Raw genomic sequence first — 27,981 nt, forward strand, 5'->3', positions numbered from 1 at the left:
TTGGAAATCTACAAAAGAAAAATTAGTCAAGGTCAGCCAAGCAAGTATGACTGAACAGAAAAACTCCCATGTTTTACTCCTCTGGCAACACACACATGGGAAAGATAATTACTTTTGATACAGATTGAAAGAGGTATAAGTGAGAAAGATTTTTATGATGTAAGTATAGAGATGGCATAAAACAATTCAAATATTCTTAGGATGCTGCATTAGGGCTGGTGGCCTCAAATATATCCTATCTAAGGTGATAAATTCAGGGCTGAGAGAGACAGTGTGAAAGAATTATTGTACGGGGGGGGGAGAGAAACAAGCTGAAGGTACTGAGTCTTAAAGATATCTAAAGCTACGTAGTGAGTTGTAAATATATCTATCTACTACACTATCTGAGTTTTAGGCAACAGCAAACTGTAGAATGGTATTTTACCATCCAATCACCATATCAGCTAGTATTAATAAATATATCAAAATCCTAAGGAAAGTAGCATTTCTGCCCCACCTCTTCCTCACCCATTACTGCCTGCCCTCTTCTTCCCACACAACTCAACAACAAATCCAGTCTCCCTTCTGTGTCATTTCCTCCTACGAAGAGGTGTCCCTGTTTCTGTTCAGTTGTGTGCAGCAATGAATGGTGGACCATGTGGGCAGAGACTTCACATGTGTAGAAGAGCAGTTCAGGGCTGGCTGGCGGTAATTGACCAATAGTCCCAAGACTGTTATGCCATCCCCTAGAAGTGGAGCCTTAGACAGACTCCTGCTGAGCCTATGCCTGCTTAAGGCTGCCCCAGAAGAATATTAGAGAGACAGTAACAAAATGTAAAACAGTCACAAGAAAAACAAGTAGCAATTCAAGTATTCTGCTCCCTTCGTGTCCATGACTATTGTTATTCTGTACTTCCAGCATTTGGCCTCTGCTGCTGAGACACTGTCAGGACCCATTACCCCAAGAGTCGTTGTGGGGACAATAGCAGTTACATCATGAATATCAATTTCAAACAACAGCCTGAGCCTGAGTTCAACTACCATGTAACAACACAGAGAAGTCCGACTGATTCTTCTTTTAGAAGAGCAAGTGGAACTTATTTTCTCTCCAGACATATCCCACATCCCAGGACAGTCTGCCATATTCAAGGTAAAGCATCCTCCTAGAGACACATAACTAGGTTGCACATCCAGCCTGATTCTCCTGAAAAGAAATGTGTGTGTTTTAGGTCTTTCTTAAAAAAAAAAAAAAAATTACTCAGCAGCACACACGAAAAATCCTTCACTTGTTTCCAGTTTCACAAAAAATATATTATATATATATATATATATATATATATCTCCAAAGTGTAACTCTAGGTACCAGAATGAGAGGAAAGGAGATGGAGAGCTACGGAGATACTGAAAGTCAGATAATCTAAAAGGTCTCAGACTGGGTTTGTGGGCCTAGCATTTAGAATTTGGCCCTGCGGTTGGAACTTAATTAACAATTCTGTGGATAATGATTCATGAACCATATTGGAACCAAACTCATTCTTCTATAGTACTCGAGAGACAGTACAACTGACACGAGTTAGCTTTTCTTTTGTTTTTTAAAATCCCTACAATCAAGAGGATGGTGTAGTGCGACTCTGAATTAGAGCTGGTCAGAAAATTTCAGCACAAATGATATATATTTTTTTAATGTTGTAATGCTCCCCCACCTCATTTTCTGACCAGCTCCATTTCTGAATACACACCAGGAGCAACTTGTTGAGTAAGAAGGTGTCATTTTTACATAATCCATTCTTCAAAGTTAGCCTTGTTTAGAGTGAGAGTCTGCCATCAATTAACAGGGTACTAAACTGACATTCTAGGGCACCAGCTTCCCATTTGGAAAGTTACTAACTTTAACAAGTTGAAAGTTAAAGGATAACTTCAGGAAGAAATTTCCAAAGGCACAAATGTCAATTAGGTGCCTATCTCCCATTGTCCCTATTAACAAAATTGCTTCATTTTAATAGGGCATAACCATCCAGGCCCCGCTACCCCCTGCTGGAGAGGAACGTACCACTACATGTTCATAACACAGGTAGAAAAGCACTGAGGTCTCCTACTGTGCAATATTGAAGACCTGAGCCCTTTTGGGATGGAGAATACAATCTACCCTATCTTGTCATGTTCAGAATCCTGTGATTCCTTCCTCCAGATACCTTAATACATGGAAATTGCTAAGTCTTCATTGTAGAGTTAACCCTGGCTCTTACCTGGGTTTTAGCCCAAACCCCTCTACTGTACACACAGACAAACCTTTTACCCAGACTCTTAGGGTATGTCTACATCTACAATTTTGCAGCGCTGGTTGTTACAGCTGTATTAGTACAGCTGTATAGGGCCAGCGCTGCAGAGTGGCCACACTTACAGCAACCAGCGCTGCAAGTGGTGTTAGATGTGGCCACACTGCAGCGCTGTTGGGCGGCTTCAAGGGGGGTTCGGGGAACGCGAGAGCAAACCGCAGGGAAGGAGACCTGCTTGCATGGGGGTTCGGGGAACGCGAGAGCAAACCGGGGAAGGAGACCTGCTTGCATGGGGGTTCGGGGAACGCGAGAGCAAACCGGGGAAGGAGACCTGCTTCCCCGCGGTTTGCTCTCGCGTTCCCCGAACCCCCCTGCAAACCGCAGGGAAGGAGACCTGCTTGCACGGGGGTACAGGGAACGCGAGAGCAAACCGGGGAAGGAGACCTGCTTGCACGGGGGTTCGGGGAACGCGAGAGCAAACCGGGAAAGGAGACCTGCTTGATTGCCAGAGAGGCTTCCTCAGGTATGCTGCGATACCTGCTTATTCCATGGAGGTCAAGAAAAGCGCTGGTAAGTGCCTACACTTGATTACCAGTGCTGGATCCTCTACACCCGAGACAAAACGGGAGTGCGGCCAGCGCTGCAAACAGGGAGTTGCAGCGCTGGTGATGCCCTGCAGATGTGTACACCTCCTAAGTTGCAGCGCTGTAACCTCCTCACCAGCGCTGCAACTTTCTGATGTAGACAAGCCCTTAGACGCTATAAGCCAGGGTTAGTTTACCCAGTGAGGGCAGGGGGTACAGATTAGAGCCCAGGATCCACTTTAACTGATGGAACTCACCAGTTTTGCAGTGAAGATGTAGGATAAATCACTTGAGAACTCACAATCCTCCTTCTCCCACTCCCCCCGACCCCTCCAATCCCCACAAGACAGATGAGTTGTCTCACAACTGACTGGGAAACAATCCTAGAGCATCTCAGTACAAAGATGGGATTTGCCCCAGAAGTCCTAGTGACACACACGTTGTGGGATGTGTGTGTGTGTGTGGGGGGCAGGGTGCAGCACCAGTGCGGATGCAGTAACTCAAGTATGGCTTAGCAGGGGGGATGCTCAAACCCAGGCTAGGCTAACCTGAGTGACAGTCAGGGTATGTCTATGCTGCAGTAACAAAAGAACACCACAATCACCCACGCGCAAAACAGAGCGGTGAGTCTTATAGCCTGGGTCATCTTACTCAGGCTTGCGCAAGGGGGTTAAAAATAACAGTGTAGATATTCCGGTTAGGCTGGACCCTGGACTCCAAGACCCTCTCTCCTTGCCAGGTTTCAGAGCGTAGGCTCCAGCCGGAGCATACATGACTGTGTTGTTTTATATTCAAGTAATCCGCTAGCCTTACTAATAATTCATAGCTGGTAATTTAACAACAGTCTTTATTGGATACATAGTTAACATATACACAGAGCATCTTATCTCAGGTCAGCCTAGCTCAGGTCAGCCTAATGTCTAAGCTAAAACCCATAGCTTCCTCCACCTGTCAGCTCCCACACCTTGGAAATTCTAGTCACCCTCTTAAAGCCACACTAACATCACATCTCACTTCTTTTAATGATTTTTTTATAGCACAAATGTATTTGTATATTTTGTATATATATAACAGAATTTTCTAAATAGCTTTCTATAAATCTTTGAAAAGGTCTCCTTTGGCTTTATCACAGTCAGTGATAGGAGATCATATTGTGATGGGTATAAACGTTATCAGTGTAAGAAAGGGACTGTTACAGGAGCAAGATCTAAATCTGGAAAAAGCAGTGAGAATTTGCCAGACTGCCTCCTCCAGCTGTCAGCTCCCACACCTCGAAGATTCTATTCATTCCCTTAAAACTACAGTAACACCACAACATCTACACTGCTATTTTGAGCCCCACAACACAAGCCTCAAGAGCCCATCAGTTGACCCAGGTTCTGCTGCTGTGTTTTTGTTTGTTTGTTTGTTTGTTTTGCAGCATAGACATACCCTCACTGTGCAGTGAAGACCTACTCTGACTTTGAACATTCGCTGCTACATCTCCATTCAGAGAATAAAAATTAAAAGGCATCTCCTGTAAATAGACCTGCATATGCAGACTAAGTGCCAATTTCTGCTCTCAGTTATACAGATGTAAATCTGGAGTTAATTCCATTGTGTTCTGTACAAGGCAAATTTACAACGTTGAAATTGACAGCAGAGTTTGGACCTATTTCTCCTACCTATTCTGTTTTACTATTCTCTCTGAAGGAGAAAACATTACAAACTACTTCATTTAAAAAAAAAAACAGTTACCAAGCACAATTCAAATGTAAATGAGCAGGCAACAATAAATGACAGCTGCGAGAACCCACTAGCAATAGGCTGGATGTAACATGATTACCGTGGAACAAGGTGAGACGTAGGCTCTGAGAAATCATACTTAGGCTACATCTACACTACTGCGGTAAGTTGACCTAAACTACGCAACTCCAGCTATGTTATTCAAGTATGCAGTCGACAGAGCTTGGGTCGACTTACTGCAGGGTCCACACTACGCTGAGTCAACAGGAGGCACTCTCCCGTTGACTTACCTTACTGTTCTCATTTGAGGTAGAGTCCTGGGGTCGACTGGGGAGTGATCTGCAGTCGATTTGGTGGACTTGCTAAATCAACCCTGGACCGTCGATCTGTAGGGTAGTGTAGACATAGCCTTAGGAAGCCCATCTCCTCCCATCTTGTATTTGGCACAGCCCTGCGCAGCATATTGAGAAAAAATCTCCTTATACTACTACCAACATGTCATAGCTACCTGCCATCACTTAAATAACTCTCACCCTTCCCCAATGGCAGCCATACGTTTCAATATAGTTTGTAATGCCAGCTCAATGGTCTAGAGATAGTGTGCTACACACTGCCACATAAGCCCTCAGTGTGATCATCATTCCCACTCCCTTCTTTCCTGAATCAGCAGGTACAAGGAGGGAAGCCCACAAAGGCCCTGAGAAAGGAAGGGCTCCATGTCACTTAGCAAATTAACAAAATGGCCCTGTGCTGCAAAACTTCCTTAAAGTTCAGGGGCAGCTGTTTCTGGGGTTTTTGTTTACAGTCCTTACCATTTGCTGGGCCCTGGAGGGAGTCCCTATTCAATACCCCTTCTCCAGAAATATAGTGGTGGTCATGATACAGGGTCCTGGGAAAGGCTGTGACTGATGGAGCTATCTGGATAGTCAGCATCAAACTTCCCACCTGTGTGTAATTTCTGTATAAATACACTGTGTGGGTGGTATTGGGGGGGAAGTGGTCAGACATGGCCAGGTGCCTTTTGCCAAAGATATATTGTGAGTCATTAAGGGGAACAAAACCCCCTCTCTAATTGGTTATTAGAGAAGCATTAGATTAGTGGATGTAGGACTGGAGGGAGTAATTATGGCGCACTTGGCTTACATACTTTTTGCAGAGAGGAATGAAGGGTAAAGCAGCTCCACACTAGTTTTGAAAGATACATAACAGGTAACACTATTTTTTGTATCTGGAATGGAGGCTTTTGAAAGAATATAAGATTGCCTTTGGCCTGGTCTACACTATGAAGTTTGGTTGACATAAGTCACCTTGTGTTGACCTATTTGTGCATGTGTCTGTCCAGCGGTCCTGGGAGTGGCTCAAGAGCATGAGTATCAACCACAGGGCAGACTGTTAGGGAACAGGGCACAAACCCCAAGTTGGTTGTGAGTTCCTTACTCAGATTTCACCAACCAATTATCAAGTGTGAACTCCTCAGGTACTATAAAAGCCTTAACATGGAGTCACAGACAGTCCCCTGGGGTATTCCAATCTATTTTGACACGCAAGTGAGCATACTTTGGTGAAAGATCACAGCAATATTTAGATTACTCCCAGTGCCAAAGGATCAGACACTTACCCGTGGTCAATTGCACCTTAGATCTCACATGAAAGACAATGCTTGTAGCCAATCCTATAGTGAACTATAAAAAAATTTATTAACAAGGAAAAGGAAATAAGAGTTATTTACAAGGTTAAAGCAGGTAAACATATATACACACAGAAGTCTTAAGTTTCAAAAGGTAATAGAAACTACTATAACAGGCAAGCGCTATATGTCCTTTAATGCTAACACAGGCCCAGCACTGGGGATCTTTTGCTTATGCTTCATCATTCTTGTTCCTCAGAGTCCAAGCAGCATGAAAGATACAGTTTCTCCTTGTTAGCACCTTTTATTCCTTCCCTCCTCCTGCTTCAAATTGCAAGTTCAGCAGTTGGGAGGAATTCAGTTGCACATTTCCTCTTCATGGGAGGTTTCAGGAAGAGAAGCCATCAAAGTCTTTGGTCCTCTCACGTTCCACAATGGTTTCTGCTGTGTTGATGGGTCTTCTTTCATTACGCAGGAGATAACTTCTTTGGTGGCAAACTAGTATTTCAAACTCCACTGCCCACGCGACATGAAATCCAGCAACCACAACCTCCTTTTTAGCCCCTCATGTATTTTTGAAATATCTATTCCTGGTTACCTACCTTGGTGAGCACAACTAGCAGCTCTCCCTTGTGTGCAGCTGCCCAATGACTATGCTAGACACACTCCTGCCTGGAGTAGACAGGGGATATTGGCTCTCCTGGGCTGGTGGGGAGAAGAGGCTGTGCAAGCACAGCTATGGACCAGCCATAGAGACACAGACATCTATGCAAAAATTGCACTGGGGATTCAGAGAAAAAGGTGTGACAGGGATAAGTAGTAGTGCCACATGAAAGCCAAGGAACTACAGCAGGCAGAGCCTTAACTAGGTATTTTTGCACCTGAGGCAAGAATATAAAATTGCACCCTCCTCCAGGGCCAGCTCTTCGGTGGCAATTTGGCAGCGGGTCCCTCAGTCCCTCTCGGAGGGAAGGGCCTGCTGCCAAATTGCCCCCGAAGAATTAATTAAGCGGTGGCAGTACAGCCTGTGATTTGGGGGGTGGGGTGTCTAACTCATGATTTTGAACTGCTTGGGATGGTCATGTTGCTTCCAAGACGGTCTTTGGTTCCAGTCCAGTTCTAATCCAGAGAGGGACTCACAGGTTAAGAGAAGAGAGAAGTGCTGGATATCAGCATTGGCCACTAGGGATCAGCATGTGTCCTGAGAATGCTGGGAAATCAGGTCTGCAGGGCAGGATCAGGATCAGGGGTGGCAGGTTTGTAGAAATTTTGGTGGTGCCCAGAACCCACCCCCACCCAAACTCCACCCTCCAAGGCTCTGGGAGGGAGTTTGGGTGAGGGAGGAGGTCTGGGGTGCAGGCCCTAGGCTGGGGCAGGGGGTTGGGATGCAGGCTCTGGGAGAGAGTTTGGGGATGGGAGGGAGCACAGAGGGAGAGGGTGCAGGGATGAGGGCTGTGGCTGAAAATGACCGTTTTGGAGTGTGGGAGGGGCTCAGGGTGAGTAGGGGTGAGGGCTCTGTTTGGGGCTAGGAGGGGCTCAGGGCCAGAGTAGGAGTGTGGGGGGTTAGTGCTCTGTCAGGGACTGGGGCTGAGGTGTTTGGGGTGCTGGAGGGGCTCAGGTAGAAGGTGCAGTGTGTGTGGAGGGGTGAAAGCTCTGACTGGGGTGGTGGGCTCTGGGGTGGGGCAGGGCTGGGGATGAGTTTGGGATGCAGGCAGGCTGCTCTGGGACAGGGCCCAGAGAGGACTCCCCCCATAGCCCTTCCCCTGCCGTCAGCAGCAAGCTCTGGGAGAGGAGACCCCCCTTTCCTGCCCACCCAGCAGCACCCTCACCCCCACCACTGTCACTGCATGTGCTCCTAGGGCGCCTCTCAGGTCCAGGAAGCTCCCTCCCCTCCTCTGTGGTGGGTGCCGGGGGGTGCTGTGTGCGCCTCCTCCCCTGCTGTTGCCCTTGACTGTAGCGTCATTGGGGGTGAGAGATGGGGCTGCCTCCCTGCCCAGCATGGGGCAGGAGCAGTGACTGCGGCGGGGGCCCCCCTGGGCTGATGGAGGATCCCATTGGAAAATGAAAGGGTCTGAGGGGGAAGGGCAGGCTCAGAGTCAGTCTGCCCTGGAAGTCAAGATGGGGGGCACTAGGACCCAATGGCAGCAGTTGCTGCAGGGAGGCAGCATGGAGCTGCAGGGGAGAGACAGGGACTCTCTGCTCTAGGGCTGGGAAGGTGGGGGGGAAGGGAAGTCGGGGCCGGGGGATGCTCGGGGGAGGCGCGGAGAGATCACCCAGGTTATGAATATCTCCATGCCAGCGGCTTTAGTTTTCCTCCACCGCTTTCGGTGTCCCTCGACTTTGTGCGCCCGAGGCAAGTGCCTCACTCGCCTTTGGTACAGCACTGGCGGCAGGCATACCACACCGCCAGGGAGGGCAACAATTGATTTGGTGCTGAGCCGCAGACCTGTCACTTTTGTGAGCAGCGTGCCATACTTAGCGAAGACCCCACCTGCACCCCACAGACCACTCTGATACCTCTCAGGAGCTTGAGACAGACACACCTGCCATGAATGGGAAGGAAGAGGGAGATGTGGTGGGGGGTTCCAGCCATGACCTATTTGAGACTCCACCACAATCTAGTCAATCCCACCAGCTGACTGCAGATGAGCCCGATGAAAGGGAAAGGACCTCGGGTAAGCATCTGCATGGCTTTTTCCTTTTAACATTTAAATTTAAAGATTGCGCTCAGCCCATCCTCAAGCACTCAAGACACAGATATCAACTTTTCATAGATCCATAATTATTACAGCATATTAGTCACAACAGCATTCTTAAAATTCACACCAGGAAGAGGATTTTCCCCCATATATAATGCACACATACCACAAATTGTATTTTAATATATTCTGAGGTTTGTTTGGTTTTTTTTAATCAGTATTTCTGAGTCTGTTCATGGTGCCTGCCATGCTTCCTTTGCTTTTGTGCAGCACTGCTGCTGATCCCTGTCATACTCCTTTCCCCTGTGCAATTTTTTCATATCCCTGTTATTGAAAAGCGCAGTGGTGTTGCCAGCAGCACAAGCATCCAGTTTCTAGAAAAATGAAACCTGTCCTGTTCTTTCCTTGTGCATTGTCAGCACCTAAAGGATTGGGGCGAATCTATAGCGCATGCTCCAATTCCTCCTGCAATTCACTGTGATCACTTTAATAAGGTTGAGTTTAGTGCAGCAACAGCCATTCTGTTCTCACTCAGGGGGCAATGAAAGGGTTAACCAGGAACCATCCAGTCTTCAGAAAGCAAAGCATGTAGTCAGAGGAAAAGAATGATATAGAAAACATACCATAAAACAACAAACAGCTTACAGGCCCACTACCAAGTAACACCTATTAACCACACAGAACCCTGGTAGGTTTCCAGATCTTTTAAACCCTTTGGCCCAGTTTGTCCTTCTAGGTCAAAGTGTCCTATTAGTTCTTGCATCAAGTGAGAGTGAACCCTCCTTTATATCAGGCTGGGCATTTTATACAATTCTCAGTTCTTTGTTTGCTGAGCCTCTTGAACCTGGTCAAAGCAGTAGATGCAATTCCTCGTAGGGTGTGTTACTACTCTAGAAATCTTTATCTGTCTAGAGATTTACAATAAAATCACTCAGGTTAATTTAATTCCTGATAGTTCATTCATGCTAGATGATTTCCCCACAGTCATTTGTCTAGTTTTGTCTTTGTCTGGTTTCAAGAACAACAACAAAACAATCCATTCACATCTGGGGGGTAACCATACAAAGGCAGAAGTGGGGGGAAGGGAAACAGTCACACATTTTTCATAAGAAAATAAATCAGAAGTTCTCAGCAAAATAAATCCATTGGTTTTGCTGTAAACTTGATAAAAACTGTGCTTAACTTTTTAAATTTATTTTTACTATGAAAAAATATTTTTCATTCTTGGATTATTAAAAACCTAGCTGAAGGGACTTGCGCCTACATTTACCTGACAGTCACCTTCTGTCAGGGAACAAACATCGAAAATTTCAGCCCAAAAGACATGCATTTTGGAATGTTATAAGTTTAACACATGGAGTTATAATGGAAACTGCTCTGAAGCCCTAAATTTATAAGGCTCCGATCCTGCGAATAAGTACAGACTTGTTCAACTTTAAATCACACGCATAATCCCAGTGAAGTCAACTTTGAAGCACGCATGTAAGTGTTTAAAAGTTTGGGGGAACAGCTGCATTAGGGACACACGAGGATGACAATAAGACTAGAGTGGTCTTGATCTCCCAGTTACCTTATGCAGCCGTGACTCCACATTCCCAGTCCTGAATTTCCCCCAAACTGTCTGACCTGAGGGGTCCAGCCTTCTTTTGAAACACTCAGAGAAATAATAAGGTTTGTTTACTCCTTTAAAGAGACAAAAACTTATTGCAGGGGAGGGATACCTCAGTGAATTGAGCATTGGCCTCCTAAACCCAGGGTTGTGAGTTCAATCCTTAAGAGGGCCATTTAGGGATCTGGGGCAAAAATCTGTCTGGGGATTGGTCCTGCTTTGAGCAGGGGGTTGGACTAAGATGACCTCCTGAAGTCCCTTCCAACCTTGATATTCTACGAATAATTTTACTGGGATAAATACACACTCAAGCACAGCACAGAGTCGGTTTATTGGAAAGATAAAACACATTTATTAACAAAAAGGCACAGGGTTAAGTGATACCAAGTAGAAGGAATGAAGTTAGAAAGGGTTACAAAGAAAAGTAAAAATACACATTCTAATGGCTGAGGCCTAACTTAATAAGCTACAGTCTTTGTTCAAGGTCTTTACCACTCTTCCATTCCAAGAGACACCCCATGGTTGAAGGACTATCTTTTTCAGCTTGCAAAAGCTCTGGCCCCTTGTGTCTGTCCAATAATAGATGCCAAGATGACTTCTCCTCTCTCAATACATCTTCCCAAACTTACTGTTTTGTTCCAAGGCTCAGGATGACCTCATGCTGTTCTTCTCTTCCTGTAGACTTCCCATCCCTCTGCTGAGTTGTAGAAAATGAGGCTTCCCTTTGCTTAATTTCACTGGAGACAGGTAGATAGGATTTCTCCCAGACAGGAAGGAAGGCAGCTGTTTCTCCCTGTGTTTGGTCACAGACGTTAAAGCATGAGATCACTGAGTATCCATATTTCTTCATATAGTGTTAATACATACATTTCAGAATGATATTAATGTCATTAATGGTATGTCATTAGCTTTCAGAAGAAGCCTTACCTGACACACCTGCCTTTATTGCCAAGAGAAAATTTCTCTCTCTTGCTGGGGAGTAAATGCCATGGTGTTTTCTCTCTCACTGGATAGCTTTGTTTACCTTATATATGTAGATGGACTCTCATTGTCTCTGCCTGATGCCCAGGCTGGACAGACAGACAAATACACATTCCTTTGTCTAGGGCAGACTGGACTTATGGATGGCTTGCCAAACAAACATAATTCTAGCACATATCCATAACTCTTTGTACACACCCTGTGCAGACATCTTGCAAGAATATTAATGATCGGTGAGTTATGAGTTTTCCATTGGTATCTTACATGCTACCCTTTAGATGAAGATAACGACAACAGTGTGCCAAGTGTAGTAAGTATGTCAGGCCTGAGAAGAGCTGCTAACACAGAGTAGTGAACCACAAATGGGCCTCTGTCACACTCACCAACTGCATTTTGTCCTCTTTTGCAACACATCCAGGGTCCAAATTCAGGGGGAGGGAGGGACGGGGAGGAGAGGGAAGAGGCCCAAAATGATAGGCCAGTGTCCTCCTCCTCTATGGCCACTTCTTCCTCCTACCTGTGTTGAGGGTGCACTGACCCCTGCATAGCTGAGCCCTCTGCCCTAGCACCACAGCCTGCAACCTCTGTCCAGTACAGAGGGGAGGGAGGTTCTGCACTCACCTCACAGCGGGGCCCCTGTCCTGCAGCGCCAGGCCCAGCTAGGGCAATGCTGAAGGGTAACTGTGGGACGGGCTTGCTCTCCAATCATCCCCACCTCCCCTTCAAACTGGTCATGTGACCTATCTAGAACCCAGTGAGAGACACCAGCGTAGGCCAATTCCTAGATGGAGATGGTAAAATTGTTAATTATGCAGAAAAAGTGGAAGTATTCAATAAACATTTCTGTTGTTTTTGGAAAGAGGCACATGATTCTGATAATGAAGAGCTTTCCAGTCTAATAGCAAATGAAAAGGATGTTAAACAGCTACTAAGGATAAACATTTTAAAATCAGCAGGGCTGAAAAACTTGGCTAAAAACATCCCAGTTGGCTGAGGAGATAACTGGCCCACTGATGTTAATTTTTAATAAATCTTGGAATACTGGGGAAATTCGAGAAGACTGGAAGAGTACTAACATTGTGCCAATATTCAAAAAGGGCAAATAGCATGGCCCTAGTAACTATAGGCTGGTTAACCTGACAACAATCTTGGGCATAATAATAGAAAAGATGATATGGGAGTCAACCGATAATTAATGCAAACCAACATGGTTTTATGGAAAAGGCCTTGTCAAGCAAAACTTATTTCATTTGATGAGCTTACAAGTTTGGTTGATAATGGTAACTGCATAAATATAAAAGACATTGACCTTTGTAAGATGTTTGACTTAGTACCACAGAACATTCTGATTAAAAAAATAGCACTATATAATATCAATAAAGCACATGTTAAATGGATTAAGGTCTGGCTAACCAACGGATCTCAAAAAGTAGTTGTCAATAGGGAATTAGAATTGAATGCAGGTGTGTTTCTAGCAGGATTCTGTACTAGGACTGATACTACTCATTATTTTCATCAATGATCTGAAAGTAAATATAAAATCACTCCTGATAATATTTGTGGATGACGCAAAGATTGGAGGAACAGTCAACAACGAGGACAAAGCAGCCATAGAGTGATCTAGGCTGGTTGGGAAGCTGAGACAATTCAAACAAAATGTGTTTTAATACAGGCAGATGCAAAGTTATACACCTAGGAAAAAGGAATGCAGACCAGCCCTTTGGAACGGGGGCCTGTATCCTGGAAAACAGTGACCCTGAAAAGGATTTAGTGGTCAGAGTGAACATGGAACTCACAATGAGCTCCCAGGGCAATGCTGTGGCAAAAAAGGATAATGCAGTCCTGGGTTGTATAAACAGGGCAGTAGGGAGGTTATTATAGCATTGGCGAGACTGATATGAAATAATGCATACAGTTACGATAACCACCTTCTAAAAAGGATGTTGAAAAATTGGAGCGGAAAGGCTTAAAGAGCTCTGTCTGTTTAGTTCATCAAAAAACAGACTGCAAGGTGATTAGATTACAGTGTATAAGTACCTTAATAGGGAAAAAATAGCAGGCACTAAAGAGCTCTTTAATCTAGCTGAGAAAGACATAACAAGAACCAATGACCAGAAGTTGATGCCAGACAAATTCAAACAAACAAATTAGGCACAATTTTTTTAAGAGTGACAGTAATTAACCATTGGAAAGCACCTCCAAGGGAAGTGGCAGTATCTCCATTTCTTGCTATCTTCAGATCAAGACTGGATACCTTTCTAGAAGATACAATTTACCCGAACAAGTTACTGAGTTCAATGCAGGGATAACCGGGTGAAATGTAATGGCCTGTGATTTACAGGAGGCCAGATTAGATGATCTAATGGCGCTTCTGGCCCTGAACTCTCTGAATCTGCACAGAGATAAGAAGGATACACAAGTTATTAAAGTAAGTTTATAAAAGCAAAACACATGTGCCTGATGGCATCTGAAAGAAAAATTAGAAAGCCTTACACTGTAACTGTTGCATCCCTTATCCAAGGAAAGGAGGCCTGCAGGCAGGCCCATGGTTAATACTTAGCGGTCTGTTAACATTTTCTATCTATTAACCCGTTTAGTAAATTTGTATTGCTATATTGGACAGCTGTCCCGAGGGGGAAAAAAGGAAAGCAGTTAGGACATCATCACCACTAGATTACCAGGTGACTACAAACAGGCCAGCATCTATGTTACTCTGCCCTCTACTGGAATAGATCATACCTATTATTCAAATGTTTAATAGTTAGTTCCCTCTGCCAGCTGTGCTAGCAGTGGCTCCTTTAGCTATATAAGCAGAGACTTGGTGTTTGTATGGTCACAAGCAGAACTGTGGAAAACCTACTGATTTAATTTTGTCTGTTTTGGGGGAACTATAACAGGTGGTTTCTGATTACCCAGGTGTGGCCTCGAAGGGCTACACTTGGGGTTTTGGTTCCATACCAACTTAAAAACGTAAGGGAATCTAGAGCAAATCTCAGTGGGTTGTAAGGCCTTGTCTACATGAAGGAAAAAGTCTGCAATAGCTAGTGTGGAATACCCAGTGCATACTAGCCCCCTGCACTAGTTCACAGTGTGGACACACATTTCTCACCTTCATGCACAGTAGCTTAATGCTTTAGGAGTACATTAAGCTAAGCCACTCAAGAGCACTCTTTTAGTGTGCTTTAAATTCGCACCCTAGCTTACTGTGCACTAACTTTCCCATGCAGACAAGCCCCAAGAGCGGCCTGCTAAGAGCAACACACAGAACTATTTGAGATGCAGAGGAAACTTGCACAGAAGCTGCCAATCCTGCAAGCAATGTAAATAAAAATTTCTCCTTTCTCCACTTAGAAAGAGCTGTATGCAGAACTTGTCAAAGCATCTCTCTTCAAGCATTAGGTAGAAGGGTCATTTCTCAAAGGACATGAGGTGTCCACTCCCCACAAGGGCTGTGCACACACCTTCTGCAGCATTCTTGGTCTCTGCCAGAACAAGTTACGAGGGGCCAAGCAGATGACCCAGAGTCACGATTAAGGCCTATTGGATTAGCATAAGAGTCACGGAGATGCTGGCACTCTCCTTTCTGTGTGGCACATATTCTGATACTGTATACATTCTCCTTTTCACAGGCACTAAATTCACAAAAATCAATGAGTTTTGATAGCTGCAGCCTCCACCCATCCAGCAGAGGCCCTATCTCTGAGATGGTCTGTTTATGGTGATAAAGTTTGCATCTGTGTGCTCCTCTCCTCCAGGGTTAAATAATGCACCTGTATGTGTTGTGAGAGATGCAGGAAGTTTTTCAAGACCATACCAGGCTGTCGGCAAAATCCTAATCCCACAGCGAGAATATGATCAGCAACATGGGCTAACTGGGCAAGGCATAGGCACGCCATCTCCTAGCAGCACTACACTAAGCCTCCAAGCTTATCCACACATTGGGAAAGGTCCAGTGCGACCAGGCTCACGTGAGTAGCCACAATTTTGCATAACCCCTGTGCCCGCAAGGAGGGGCCGAGATATTGGTGAAAGAATAACACTCAGCCTGAGGGTAATAAGCAAGGCTTTACTGAAAGAAGGACTTACGCTCCAAGCTGCGCGGAGAGTCCCTGAGGCACGTGGGACAGCTGCCAGGCAGGACTCCGCCAAGGGGAGTTTTTTGCGATGTTATATCCCCCATGCTTATCTCAGGGTTATATGGGGTCAACAGCCGGCTACATTCATAAATTGTACATATTATATAAGCTGACTTGTTTACAAACAAAAATATGCTGAACTGTACTAAACCACATCTTAGCAAGGTCTATCAGACAAAGTTCACTGAATGCATCTTCCGCCCACATTCAATCACATACTCGGTCTGCCACTTAGCTCCTTGCCAATCTTCCGCAACCTTGCCCCTACAACCCCACAGACTGTTAAAATTAAATTTTATTGTCTTGATTTCAACATAAGCTAACTGAAAACACATTTCTGTATTAATTTCCAGAGCCTGGAAGAGAAGAAATGGCTGAGTTCTCTAGAAGGTCAAGAGACTCCCTTGCTTTACTGAGAAAGGTAGAGAGAGATTTGCAGTTATTCATAGCGGCTCTATGCCTCAGCACCTAAGTCCTGTATGTTCACTTGTAGCTCTCACACTGCCAGGTAGAGCAACTGTGCAACACACACTGCACCCTTTAAAATATTACAAAGACCCAAAATGAGGGATCATAAACATCAAGCAAGTAGAGGAGGGAGTTTTGAAATGATGTGGTTTCATCTCTAAATGTATAAACATTGTCTAACTTTTCATTCTTCAGCATTTTCATGTCAATAATTTAAACTAATTAAGAGTCTGAGCATGTGCTGCAGTATGTACAAGAGGACAGTTTTTCTTTTATAGCCATGCTCAGTAATGTGCTGTAGTTAACAATTCAATCAGTTATACTTTGCACTTGGAGCACCTTCTTCTAAGATCCCCAAAGCATTTTACAAACACAACATCCTGTTAAGGGCAATATTATACTCATTTTTTTCACCGATTGGTAAACTGAGGTACAGAGAAATTAAGTGACTCGCGCAACACTATATATTGTCAGTGCTGGGAACGGAACCCAGGAGTCCTGATCTCCTGGCACCAGTTTGCATAGAGTGTTTTTCCAACTCCCTGCTTTTTCGGGAGTTTATAACTCTCCCATAACAGGGATTTGAAGGCAAACTTTTGCCTACAATGACTCATATCCACAGAGATTTTCTTTTTTAATATGAAAAATCCAGATTTAAGGATTATGACCCAGATCCACAAAGTTCTGTAGGTGCCTAAACTCACTCAACATATTCCCTTTGTGGATCTGGGTTAAAGGCACCAACATATGGGCATATTGGGGCATTGCACCTATTGTGACCAGCGATTGGAGACTAAATTATGAAGTGTATTTCTTCCTTTTTGTGGCCCTGTTGCATGGAATCTCTAACAGTTTTAGTGATGATTTCTACTCCCATTGAAGCCAACGGTAAAATAATCATTAGCTTCTAGGGATGCAAGATTGGGTACTTCTTCATTTAGCCTTTAAGTGTGTAACTGCTATCTGCTGAATCCTTTCATACCTTATTGTCTACTTAGGAAGATCCTTTGAAAAAACAACCAGCTCGTCCTCTGACTGCAGTTGGCCATGAGATCCATGCTTCTTCTCTTACCTGTCCCTCTTCTCCAGCCCGTTTTATGCACTACAAGCCAGAAGTCAGAGAGAATATAAACTATGTTCCAAACTATCTGGATCAGGAAATAAAAGTAATGGTAACCTTTTGTGTTATGTTTCCATTTCCCAGAAGGGGGCGCATGGAGGTTTCAGTTCTTGCAGCCTGTATCTAGCTGACCTGTTAATTTGTATTCAGACGTTATTTTGGGAGTTCCTAGGGAGCTGCCCCTGCCAAACTGGAAGCCTTAAAATATTCCTATTGGAAATGTTAGAAATGGACGGAGCAGAGGAGTAGTTACCTGAGCTGCAATCAGTGCTCTCTGCAATGCTATGTACATGGCATACTCCCCAAAGCTCCAGTTCCCCTGTAGTGCTCCATAGATAGTGCTCTCCTCATTCCATGGTATGAACATCTGTCTACCAGGGTGGCACAAAACTGTTTTTTTTTTAAAGGCAATTTCATTCTGGGCAGTTTGTACAACTGTAAAATTTTGCACACAATTTCACAAAATTGGGGCTGAACTGAAACAGGCAAAAATTGTAAACAGTTTAGTGCTATAAAGTAGGGCTATCAACTAATTGAAGTCAACACAAGCGATTAACACAAAACAAATTAACTAGATTAAAATAGTTGTGATTAATTGCAGTGTTAATCACAATTTTAAACAGAATATCAATTTAAATGTATTATAAATATTTTGGGTGCTTTTCTACATTTTCAAATATATTTATTTTAATTACAACAATACAAAGCGTACAGTGCTCACTTTATATTATTTTGATTATAAATATTTGCACTGAAAAAAGGAAAATAATATTTTTCAGTTCACCTCATAAGTACAGTAGTGCCATCTCTTTATTGTGAAAGTGCAACTTACAAATGTAGAATTTTTTTAAAAAACATAACTGCATTCAAAAACAAAAACAATGTAAAACTTTAAACTCTAGAATTCAAAGCATGAAGGGGCATATGAATGTTTAGCATATCAGGCATGTAAATACCTTGCAATGCTGGCTACAACAGTGCCACATGAACACCTGTTCTCACTTTCAGGTGATACTGTAAAGAAAGAGTCGGAAGTATTGTCTCCCGTACATGTAAACTTGTTTGTCTTAGTGATTTGCTGAAAAAAGTAGGACTGAGTGAACTTGTAAATTGGTATTCTATTATTGTTTAAGAGTGTGATTAAAACTGCAATGAATGTAGACTTTTTTAAATCTCACATTAAAAAAAAAACCAATCGTTTCACTGCCCTACTATAAATCTGCCTGGCATATTTGTACCCCCTTTTTAATCATTATTGTACTGCCCTTCTTCCAGGTCTTGGAAAAACTCCGTGACATTCTACAGACAGATTCCCTTGCAGAAATCCAAGAGTGGCTGGCAAGGGCAAGTACAAGAGGTAAAATGAGCGTGTTTGTTAAAATAATAGTAGACCTGTCACAGTTACCTAACTAGCTGCACTACTATCTTTTCTTACAGTCTCACCAAATGCAACCCCACAGGTGTCAGGTCTTTACAACTTGTGGGTGGAACTCCACAATCCACACACACTCAGACCAGGACTTGGCTCCCTGGTTTCTAACTGTGACTAATTCAGCAGCTCCATCTGGATTTCTCTTTGGGAGCATAAGACAGCACACATTTGCAATAAGAAACAGGGGGTGCTCCAGGCACCAGCACGCCAAGCACGTGCCTGGGGCAGCAAGCCACGGGGGGCGCTTTGCCGGTCGCCGCAAGGGTGGCAGGCAGGTCGCCTTCGGCGGCATGCCTGCGGAGGGTCCACTGGTCCCGTGGCTTCGGTGGACCTCCCGCAGGCATGCCGCCAAATCCACGGCACCAGGGACCTCCTGCAGGCAAGCCGCCGAAGGCAGCCTGCCTGCCGTGCTTGGGGCGGCAAAATACCTAGAGCTGCCCCTGATGAGACAGACACAGCTTCTTCAAAACACAGCATCATTTCTTTTGCCTAAAAGCTACACAGTGGTTAAAGAAACAGATTTAAAACAAGACCTACATCCATTTTCCCTTCCTTAAGCTTAGCCACTCTATCCATAGTGGAGGTGTGTCTGGCTTACTTCCCATCTCTTGCATGGGAGAAACACCCTAAACTGCTTGTGGCTTTCTCCCTCTGGCTCTGAGTGGATCCTCCCAGCTTTTCCACTGACACATACATCCCAGCCAGCTTCCATCAGCTCACCTCCCCCCAAAAACTTTTCTGCCAGGGAACTTTTTTAACCAGTGTGGGTCTTTTGATCTGAGGCTTAGCCTTGGGAAGAGTAAAACATCCTAGCCTGAATTTAGCCAGCCAGTCAATTCATCACCAACTGGTAGTCCAGTCATTGTTATTTTCACTCCCTTGAAGGTGGGTATGTGAGAGACTGTCTTATTTGAGTCATTGTTTCACTTCTGTTCAGTTCTGCAACAACCCCTTTACAACCTCATTTGATTTAGCTCTATGCATTCAGAAAGTAAGCAATAGAAAATTGAACAGGAAAATTGAGTCACACATTATAAATTACAAACACATTTCCCCAGTTAATCACAAGGCCATTTTCTGCATTCCCTTACACTCATGCAATACCTTTGGAATTCCCATTGAATTGAATTTGTGAGACTGCAAAGATGAAAGTGAGGGCAGAATCTGGTCGTGTGTGGTTGGACTAGGGGTAGTAGTTTTGATTACTGGGGTATCGACAGCATGCCCTTCCCAAAGCAGCCTTGGTTGAATTATTTTTTTTGAAAGGTACATCTTTTGTAAAAAGGATCATATCTCAATGATGGCAGTAGAAGTTGATCCGTAAATTGGAAAGGCCCCTGAAAACACACAGCTCAAAGAAAGAAAAAGAAAAAAAAAACACCACAGGAAAGTGTGTGTATTACACTGCTACAGTACCAATTCACAAGTGCTACAAGCACTCATTCTTTGGCTTTAGCCTCAGCACCTGCTTAATGCACACTGTTATGCCAGCACAATGTCTGCCAGTCATGTTATTACCTACTTATGGGTAGTGTGACAAAGTTCCTCCTCTACCTTGGTGGGTCCTGCGCTTATTGGCAGATTTGCTCACCTCAGTGATCTTTCCCACAGTTTGGGTCAGCTTCTCTTGGGTCTGATCAGGAGTTAGGTGGTTTGGGGGAACCCGGGCCCGCCCTCTACTCTGGGTTCCAGCCCAGGGCCCTGTGGATTGCAGCTGTCTATAGTCCCTCCTGTAACAGCTGCATGACAGCTACACCTCCCTGAGCTACATCCCCATGGCCTCCTCCAAATACCTTCTTTATCCTCACCACAGGATCTTCTTCCTGGTGTCCGATAACGCTTGTACACCTTAGTCTTCCAGCAGCACACCCTCTCACTCTCAGCTCCTTGCGCCTCTTGCTCCCAGCTCCTCACACGCACTTCCTCTCCTCTAGCTCCTCTCTCCCTGACTGGAGTGAGCTCCTTTTTAAACCCAGGTGCCCTGATTAGCCTGCCTTGATTGGCTGCAGGTGATCTAATCAGCCTGTCTGCCTTAATTGGTTCTAGCAGGTTCCTGATTACTCTAGTGCAGCCCCTGCTCTGGTCACTCAGGGAACAGAAAGCTACTCATCCAGTGACTAGTATATTTGCCCTCTACCAGACTCCTGTACCCCACTGGTCTGGGTCTGTCACAGTAGTTACACTGCCCCGGATGATCATACCAGCCAACTTCTTTATTTAGCCAGCCCTGCTATAAATTTATTTAATTCTGCTTTTAGAGACTTCTTACCTGGACGTGTCTATGCAGGGAACTTGGCTAGGGCTGCTAGCTAGACATAGGCCTGAACCACAGGTGCAAACTTTTTGGTAGAAAATTGACTTAATGAGCCTCCTCGGGCATTAGTTTACATTTTCAGATCTATCCTGAGAAAGTTAGATCTCCAACAGTCATGCTACACTCAGTTCATCAGTCAGTGAGCTCTAGTGATGTTCCAAATTCAAGTTGAACGAGCTAGGTCCCAAAGGCTATTGGAAGAGAAAGAGAGAGAGTCTCTCTCCTCCCACCCCCACTTCAGAATATCACAGCCTACATCTCACAGAAAGGGGATGTCAGTAAGCTATGGGTTTAAAGAAACAAAATAGCAAGTGGTGTAGTTTTTCAACTCTACTAAACATTTCTGCTCACTTTGTTTTGCAGAAAAATTCTACCCAACCAATTTGGAGGCAGATATGACTAACACTGTAGGGAAAAGAGGCTGGGCAAAGGTGGATATACAATAGAAACCTGTGGTTAATATTGTTAGAGCAACTACTGTCATTGTTTAACTGGAAAATCCTTTCCAGCTTTTTTAAACTGAAAAATCCAACAATTATAGTTTGTTAATATGAACAGTCTAGCACTCATGAACTATATAGGCTGTGCATATTTACATACAATTCAGATTTAAAACAGCATTTTCCATTTTCCTAAATTTCTTTTTAAAGCAATCTCATTCAAAGAATTTTTTTTTTGACGGTTTTTGGTGTTTCAGAGAAAGAGTTTGTATCAAATTTGATTCGCTCAGAAATGACTAGCAGGGACTTGCTGAATTATCGGCAAAATACGCCAAAAGGAAGGGCAGTGGAGAACTTGAATGTGCATGATACCATGAAGCTTTCCCACGCCCCTGGGACAGAACCAAGGGAAGAAGTGAACAAGTTCAGGTAAAGTCTGCTTTAATTGGTAGGATCAGGAATTTGTTAAAATCAAAAGGTTAGGAGTTCATGTTCATTGTAGGAGAAGGATTCAAATTTTGAACGATTTTCTGAAACTTACCTAAAGCACTGATGTCTGCAAACTGAAGCTGTAAATCTTGAGAGAAGAATTTCTCTATCTTCCTCCTGATTTCAGGTGCTTCTCTACTTCCAGTCCTGGCAGAAATATTGCCAGGAACAGAAGCACTGAAATATTGTCACAGAGGCTGATTCTGTATTAGAAACAAAAGCCCAGGCCTGCAAACACTTACGCACGTGCTTAAAATGTATGCATTTGGGTAGCTCCATTGAAGGCAGACTGCTTACAGGTGAAGTTACTTTTGTGCCCATTTGTGTACGTTTGCAGGATTAGGGCCTAAAATAGTGCACAGAAAGAACTTTCAATTAGTCAGGCTTTTCACAACTGCCCTAACACATTCAGTTTGAATTTAGCTCACTCCCATGTTAATTAAGATGGAGAAAACACATTTTCATATTGAACAGAGTTTTTTGGTTTTGTTTTTTAAAAAAACGTAATAGGTTTTGTAACTTTTTCATGCTTTGGCAAGGTACTATATGAAGCTCTGGAAGAGATTTGAAATTGTACATGTTCCTATTTCAAAACTCCCCAAATCCTGATCATTTACATGGGGCAAAGGATTATTCTGCTTCTAAATCTTGAAAGTTGTTTTTTCTCATTGTTGCCCACAGTCATCAATAACACATAAATGACATGTCGGGGAAGAGATTTGCCTTTTAGTACCAGAGGTGAGCCTGGGCTACAAATCTTCAGGGGGTAATATGTTCTGTATATCTGTTGCTGACTATGCCTGTATAGACCTAGGAGCTGTTTTGTTTGTATTATTCAATTGTTCTTTAAAGAAATTAACTCACCAAGTTAGACTAGTTTTTGGAAGGAAACTTTTCATGCAGAAAAGTCAGAGAATTTAGAATAGAAACGAAGAATGGAATTAAGTTTAAAAACGTCAGTGGTGAAAGTGTTGGTTTTGTGATTCAAGCTTGTCAGCTAGAGCTTGAATTGAAACTGTTGCTAGGTAGGAGAGATTCCATTCTTGGGTACAAAGTTATACAAGTGGAGCAGTGCCAAGGTTTACAGGCATCAAAGAACCCTTTAAGCCATTGCTGTCTATATCAGCTCACACAAAATGCCTGCTGTTTCTTTTTTTATGGCTTTATAAGCTCTCCCTGTTCTATTCAGGCCTTCAAGTAAAGCATCAGAAGCAAGTAAAGGAATGGAACAAGGTAGGTGATGGAAATTCTAAGACACTATACAGCTAGAAATGTATTCAATGCCATAGTGTAGACATATTGCACTTTGAGGTTTTGTATGGAAGATCCTTGAACATTTTCAACAGTTTAGAGTTTATTTTTACACTGGGATGAAGAGAATTCAATGGCAGTATGAAAAATACAGCAGTATGCCAAGTTAATTGGGAGTTAGATTTCTGAGAATCTCTTTTTATTACCACCACTGATTCAGCCTCTTTAGGAAGAACATTCATGTATCACTTTCCCCAGTGACTGCACCTCATTAACAAAGCAGTGCAAAGTATACTTATTTGCAGCTGCTGACAATCTTACTTCAACCACCACTAGGTTTGACCTTTCTGTAAATTCTCCCGATTTCTTCATCCACACAGTAAAAACCTCCTGCTATTCCTCAGAATGTGCCCAAACTCTTCCTGTCAACTAGCTTTTGGATTCCACCTTGCCTTGCACCATCAACCAGCACATCTCCCTCGTCCTCTAAATAAAACATGCTTTCCTAGTCAGTCTCCCTCAGCTACCAAAGACACATTTACAGCCCGTACCCAGACAGTTTCACCTCCCTCAGATCACCACCTTACAGGCATTATACATCTGGAGTGCAGTAAAGGTTAACAAATCAGCACATGCCAAAAAAAAAACCAAAAAACCCAGTCTCAATAAGGAGACTACCCCTTCTACAAGAAAGTGGCAATCTGAGTTGTTTATATGATCATGATCATGAGACTGTGCTAGCAGTAACCTGTATTAGCACACCAGGATATAGTGAGTTTGACCCCTCACCCAAAAAGGGGGGTACACTCTATTTACACTGGTTCAGAAGTACTACTAGCATTCTATAGTGAGTGAAAGTACATAATTTATAATACCTGTGGGTGGAGACTTTACATTGGAAGGATGAGAAGGGAAACCAGGGAAGGAATTTTGTAATTTCTCAGAGACCAACAATTTTTTCTTCTCAAAGAGTCATGCAGTTGGAGATCCTCCATGCTACTATTTTCATACTACCAGAAACGCATGTTAAAAGCCAAACAAACATTGAAAAACAAAGCCTAAGCTTAATGTGGTATAAAGCTTTATTGTTCAAAAATCTTTTCCAGAAAGAGAGAGAAATGGTCATTTGTCCACAAGAGGGAAGAGACTTACAATCCCAATTTCTGAAAACGTACACAGAGGAAGGAGCCAAAGTCCTTCCTTAGCACTCCGACAGAAGCCCCATCTCCGCTACAGCAAGTTACCCACTGATCAGAGACATCTTACTGCCAGAGAATAACTTCCTCTTTAAAGCTTCTGAAACAGCACAACTGTTTCCTTCAAGTGTATGTACTATTACTATAATGTACAATATGTACTATTAGCAGCAATAATTACAAACATACCTAACACTGGCTTCCCCTTTAAAAACAAAAACTTGTGTTAATTTCATTTAGTCCGTTAAGTGTTTCATCAAAAACCACTGAAGAGTACACACAGAATGATTTCTCCAGAAACTTTTGGATATTTCATTCAAAATGCCTATACAAGTAAGGTTAAGAGAACTGTAAATAAAAGATGTTTTATCTACCCTGCAAGACTCTTAACACAGGCATTTCATATTTAAGGAAACCTAAATTTGCTATTAACTTGGAATATCAAGTGAAGAGAATATCCACTGCTGTTATGCTTTCTAGCCTCTCTGAAATGATGCACTGTACAGCAATTGGGCAGTACTGTATTACACCTTGATTACAACTTCAGCTATGGGTGGAGTTGTAACCACAGAACTAATCTTTTTCTCTGCATTCTAGAGTATAGCATATGACACCATAAGAGAGGGTCGCAACTTGATCAAAATACCTCAGGCAACAAATTTAAAAGCTTGGCAGTTGACTTGCCCCCTAACAAGTATGTGCATATATACACATATTTGTGCACAGGAGTCAGGCCCACAAATGGATACATTGTGTGTGGATACGCCAACTGCTCATGTATTTATAGAGATACATGGGCACATGTATGTTTTGCAAGGTTCAAGTCACGCACCAGTTTTTAAAAAGCTGACCCTAAGTTTTCAATCCTAGCTTACTAGAAAAAGCATGACTACAGGCAGAATGACATGCTTTCTGCAAAAAAAAAAGTAAGTAATTATCTAGATCAATTCCTCTCATAATAGCTGAGAAGTGTCATGTATTTGACACTGGGGGGTGGGGGGGTGGAAGGGAAATGAGGGGAAAGAAAGGGAGGACAAAGTCCCAGCTAAATAAACCCAAGATCACAGAAATGGTGGCAAGTGCAGCCTACTTAAAACTGGAACCCTTTATTGGAACCCTACCTTAACCCACCCTTTTGGGCATGTTTGGATAAGAGAAGTCACACCTCTGTTTTCGGTTCGCTAAAAGATCTAGGCAGAGGTTCTCAACCTTTGTCTGCGGCTCCCTGGTTAACAAAACAACAGAATGGTTACAGGATGCTATCACTCCTTGTTTGCGCCTAAGTCACATTGAAAAGAAACAATTTGAAATATTTTAAATTATACTAATTTTCCATGTAAGCAATTGCTATTGTTTCTCCAAGAGTAAATGACAACAGGGGAAGTTAAGGATGCAAGGAAAACAATTGAAATCTCTTGGTTGAGTTGATATTTTATTTCATTACTTACCTTTGTTCTTTAAAGTAAATAATACAAAGTCAGTTTGAAGAACAGTAGAACAAGCCCAATCTAACAGACAGGGCCACCCAGAGGATTCAGGGGGCCTGGGACAAAATGGTGGAGCTGCGGCCCTGCTAATAGAGTATGAGAGAGTCATTACTAAACAATTGATGGCAACAATGCTAAAGTGTCCTTTCAATAGCATGCTTAACTTTCCTCTGAAGCTGCTTGTGGTCCTGGCAGGTTATTGAGCAAATATATTAGAGTGAAACATGTATTGGTTTACAAAGAACACAACATCAACAACATTTTCTAATGTTTTTTCCAATACCATCTGCACTTATTTGCGTAAGTACACAAAGCTAGTCTCCCCCCCCCCCAGTCTCTCTCATTGAAGATAAGTTGCAAGATATGTACACTCACAATGTGGCTTAAGTGCTTCAATAAATATATTTAACAGGTCAAACAGTCCTTTAATGTATTAGTGACAACCCATTGTACTTAATCAAATTCATGACTGATCCTAATAAAAATGCTTCATGATGAAATTTTCTTAAGCTAAAGAAAGTGTGCATGTCCTCTTTTCACTCCATGCCCTTGAGCACCTGCTCTTTTAGTTACTTGGCTTCCCTTCAAGAAGACAGTACGTAGCAATGATGGACACTCCCATAAGACTATTCTTGTGAGGCAGTCACATTTCATCCTACTATAATAAAATGAGATGGCCTATCTTCAAACTATCACTGTCCCTGACACTAACAGCTGAGTCTGCAGGATCCTATCTGGTTGAAAAGGCTCAATTTTAAAATTTGATTAAAGCTAAAGAAATTATGTAATACATAGGCTAAGAAAAGAGTGTCTGTACATCTAGGTATAGTGCTTAGATTATCCACAAAACAAAGTTTGTTTTAAAAAGTCATATGATACATGGAGTACATAATCAGCAATAACCCAGCTTTAGGTAAAAGAATTCAACAATATAGTTACTAGAATCCAAATACTCAGCTACATCACTCATGAAAAGTTGTACAGAGATTTGGCTGCGGAAAGCAAAATATATCAGTGAGTGGAGATTGTCCCTCAGTAATTGAGAATTTTGCTACACTAGTTTAAAACAGTCCACCTCAAGCATTTTTAAACACTTCATGAAGTGCTCAGTTGCACTCCAATACTCCTTAGAGTATTTATACTCCATTGCTCTTGGAAGCTATTCCCATGGTATTGGAGACTGGGCTGATTTAGTAAGTGTACAATCTTTGCGATGCACAATAAACAAATAGCGATGAGTTATATACCCTTTACAGTCCTTACTAAAGGACAAGTTTTCAAGAGCTTCACTCTTCGTAAAAGTGAGCACAGAGCTCTGCTGGCTGGGTAGAAGTTCAAAGTAATTTCAATAAGCAGTTAAGAGGGAAGCAGATAAAAGAACAACAAATATGTAGGAATAATGTTGAATACTATTAAGTTGACTATAAACAGTGAATTAAAGTTAAACTTGATGTCAAAATGAATGTGGGAGATATAGTGTCCTGTGATAAACACCACCTAAATATCTGGAGAAGAAGGGGGGAAAAAGACTGATTACCTTTTGTCATCACTCTGGATGTTGCCTCAGAGCAGCATCAGGATTGCACAGCTCAATTCATGTTGCTTATGGTTTATCAACAACAATATACTCACCCTTAGAAAAGAAATAAAACTAAGATGTCCCTGCCACAAAGTGCATGTCCTTTAAAACACTGACAAAGGAGAAGACGATGCATTAGGAGAAAGAGAAATGAATCGAGTTAAACTGATCTGGCTCACATATGGACCGTGGTGCCTTACAGTTGCCAACTGAGCTGAAAAATGATGTTGCTTGTCTTAAACAGTGCAAATTTGAAGTTAGTAGAAAGTTTTAAGTGAGTCACATCTCCTCTCCAAAATGAATCACTTTGCCCATGACAGAAGTCCTGAATGTTTCATTTTGTGTTGCTCTATTTCATTGATCAAGAGTCTCCTACTTGCAAATGACTGATTTTCATATTATGCAACTCTTTATTTTAAAAATGGTGATAAGCACTCTATAACTACTTTCAAATCATTATATTTGACACAGTAAGACATGGTGATATGTTAGTGCAAATGAAAAAAAAAAAAAAGAGAAACCAAAAACTTGAGGCAGAAGCCAAATGAGAGAGGCAGTGGCTAACACATAGTAGAAAGGAAAACGTAAG

The 27,981-nt window shown here is 42.9% G+C and overlaps 1 protein-coding gene across 1 annotated transcript; it reads left to right on the forward strand.

Moving 5' to 3' along the window:
* The first annotated feature begins 975 nt into the window (after positions 1-975).
* Positions 976-27,953, forward strand: C5H4orf17 (chromosome 5 C4orf17 homolog). Its single transcript, XM_030564429.1, has 8 exons — positions 976-1,129; positions 15,236-15,448; positions 15,970-16,037; positions 17,083-17,250; positions 18,480-18,561; positions 21,648-21,819; positions 23,069-23,112; positions 24,237-27,953. Exons 1-8 carry the CDS (start codon positions 976-978, stop codon positions 24,407-24,409), a joined length of 1,074 nt encoding a protein of 357 aa, XP_030420289.1. The 3' UTR covers positions 24,410-27,953.
* Positions 27,954-27,981: the final 28 nt, after the last annotated feature.

The sequence above is a fragment of the Gopherus evgoodei genome, chromosome 5 (genome assembly GCF_007399415.2).
Source record: "Gopherus evgoodei ecotype Sinaloan lineage chromosome 5, rGopEvg1_v1.p, whole genome shotgun sequence".
NCBI lineage: Eukaryota > Metazoa > Chordata > Testudines > Testudinidae > Gopherus > Gopherus evgoodei.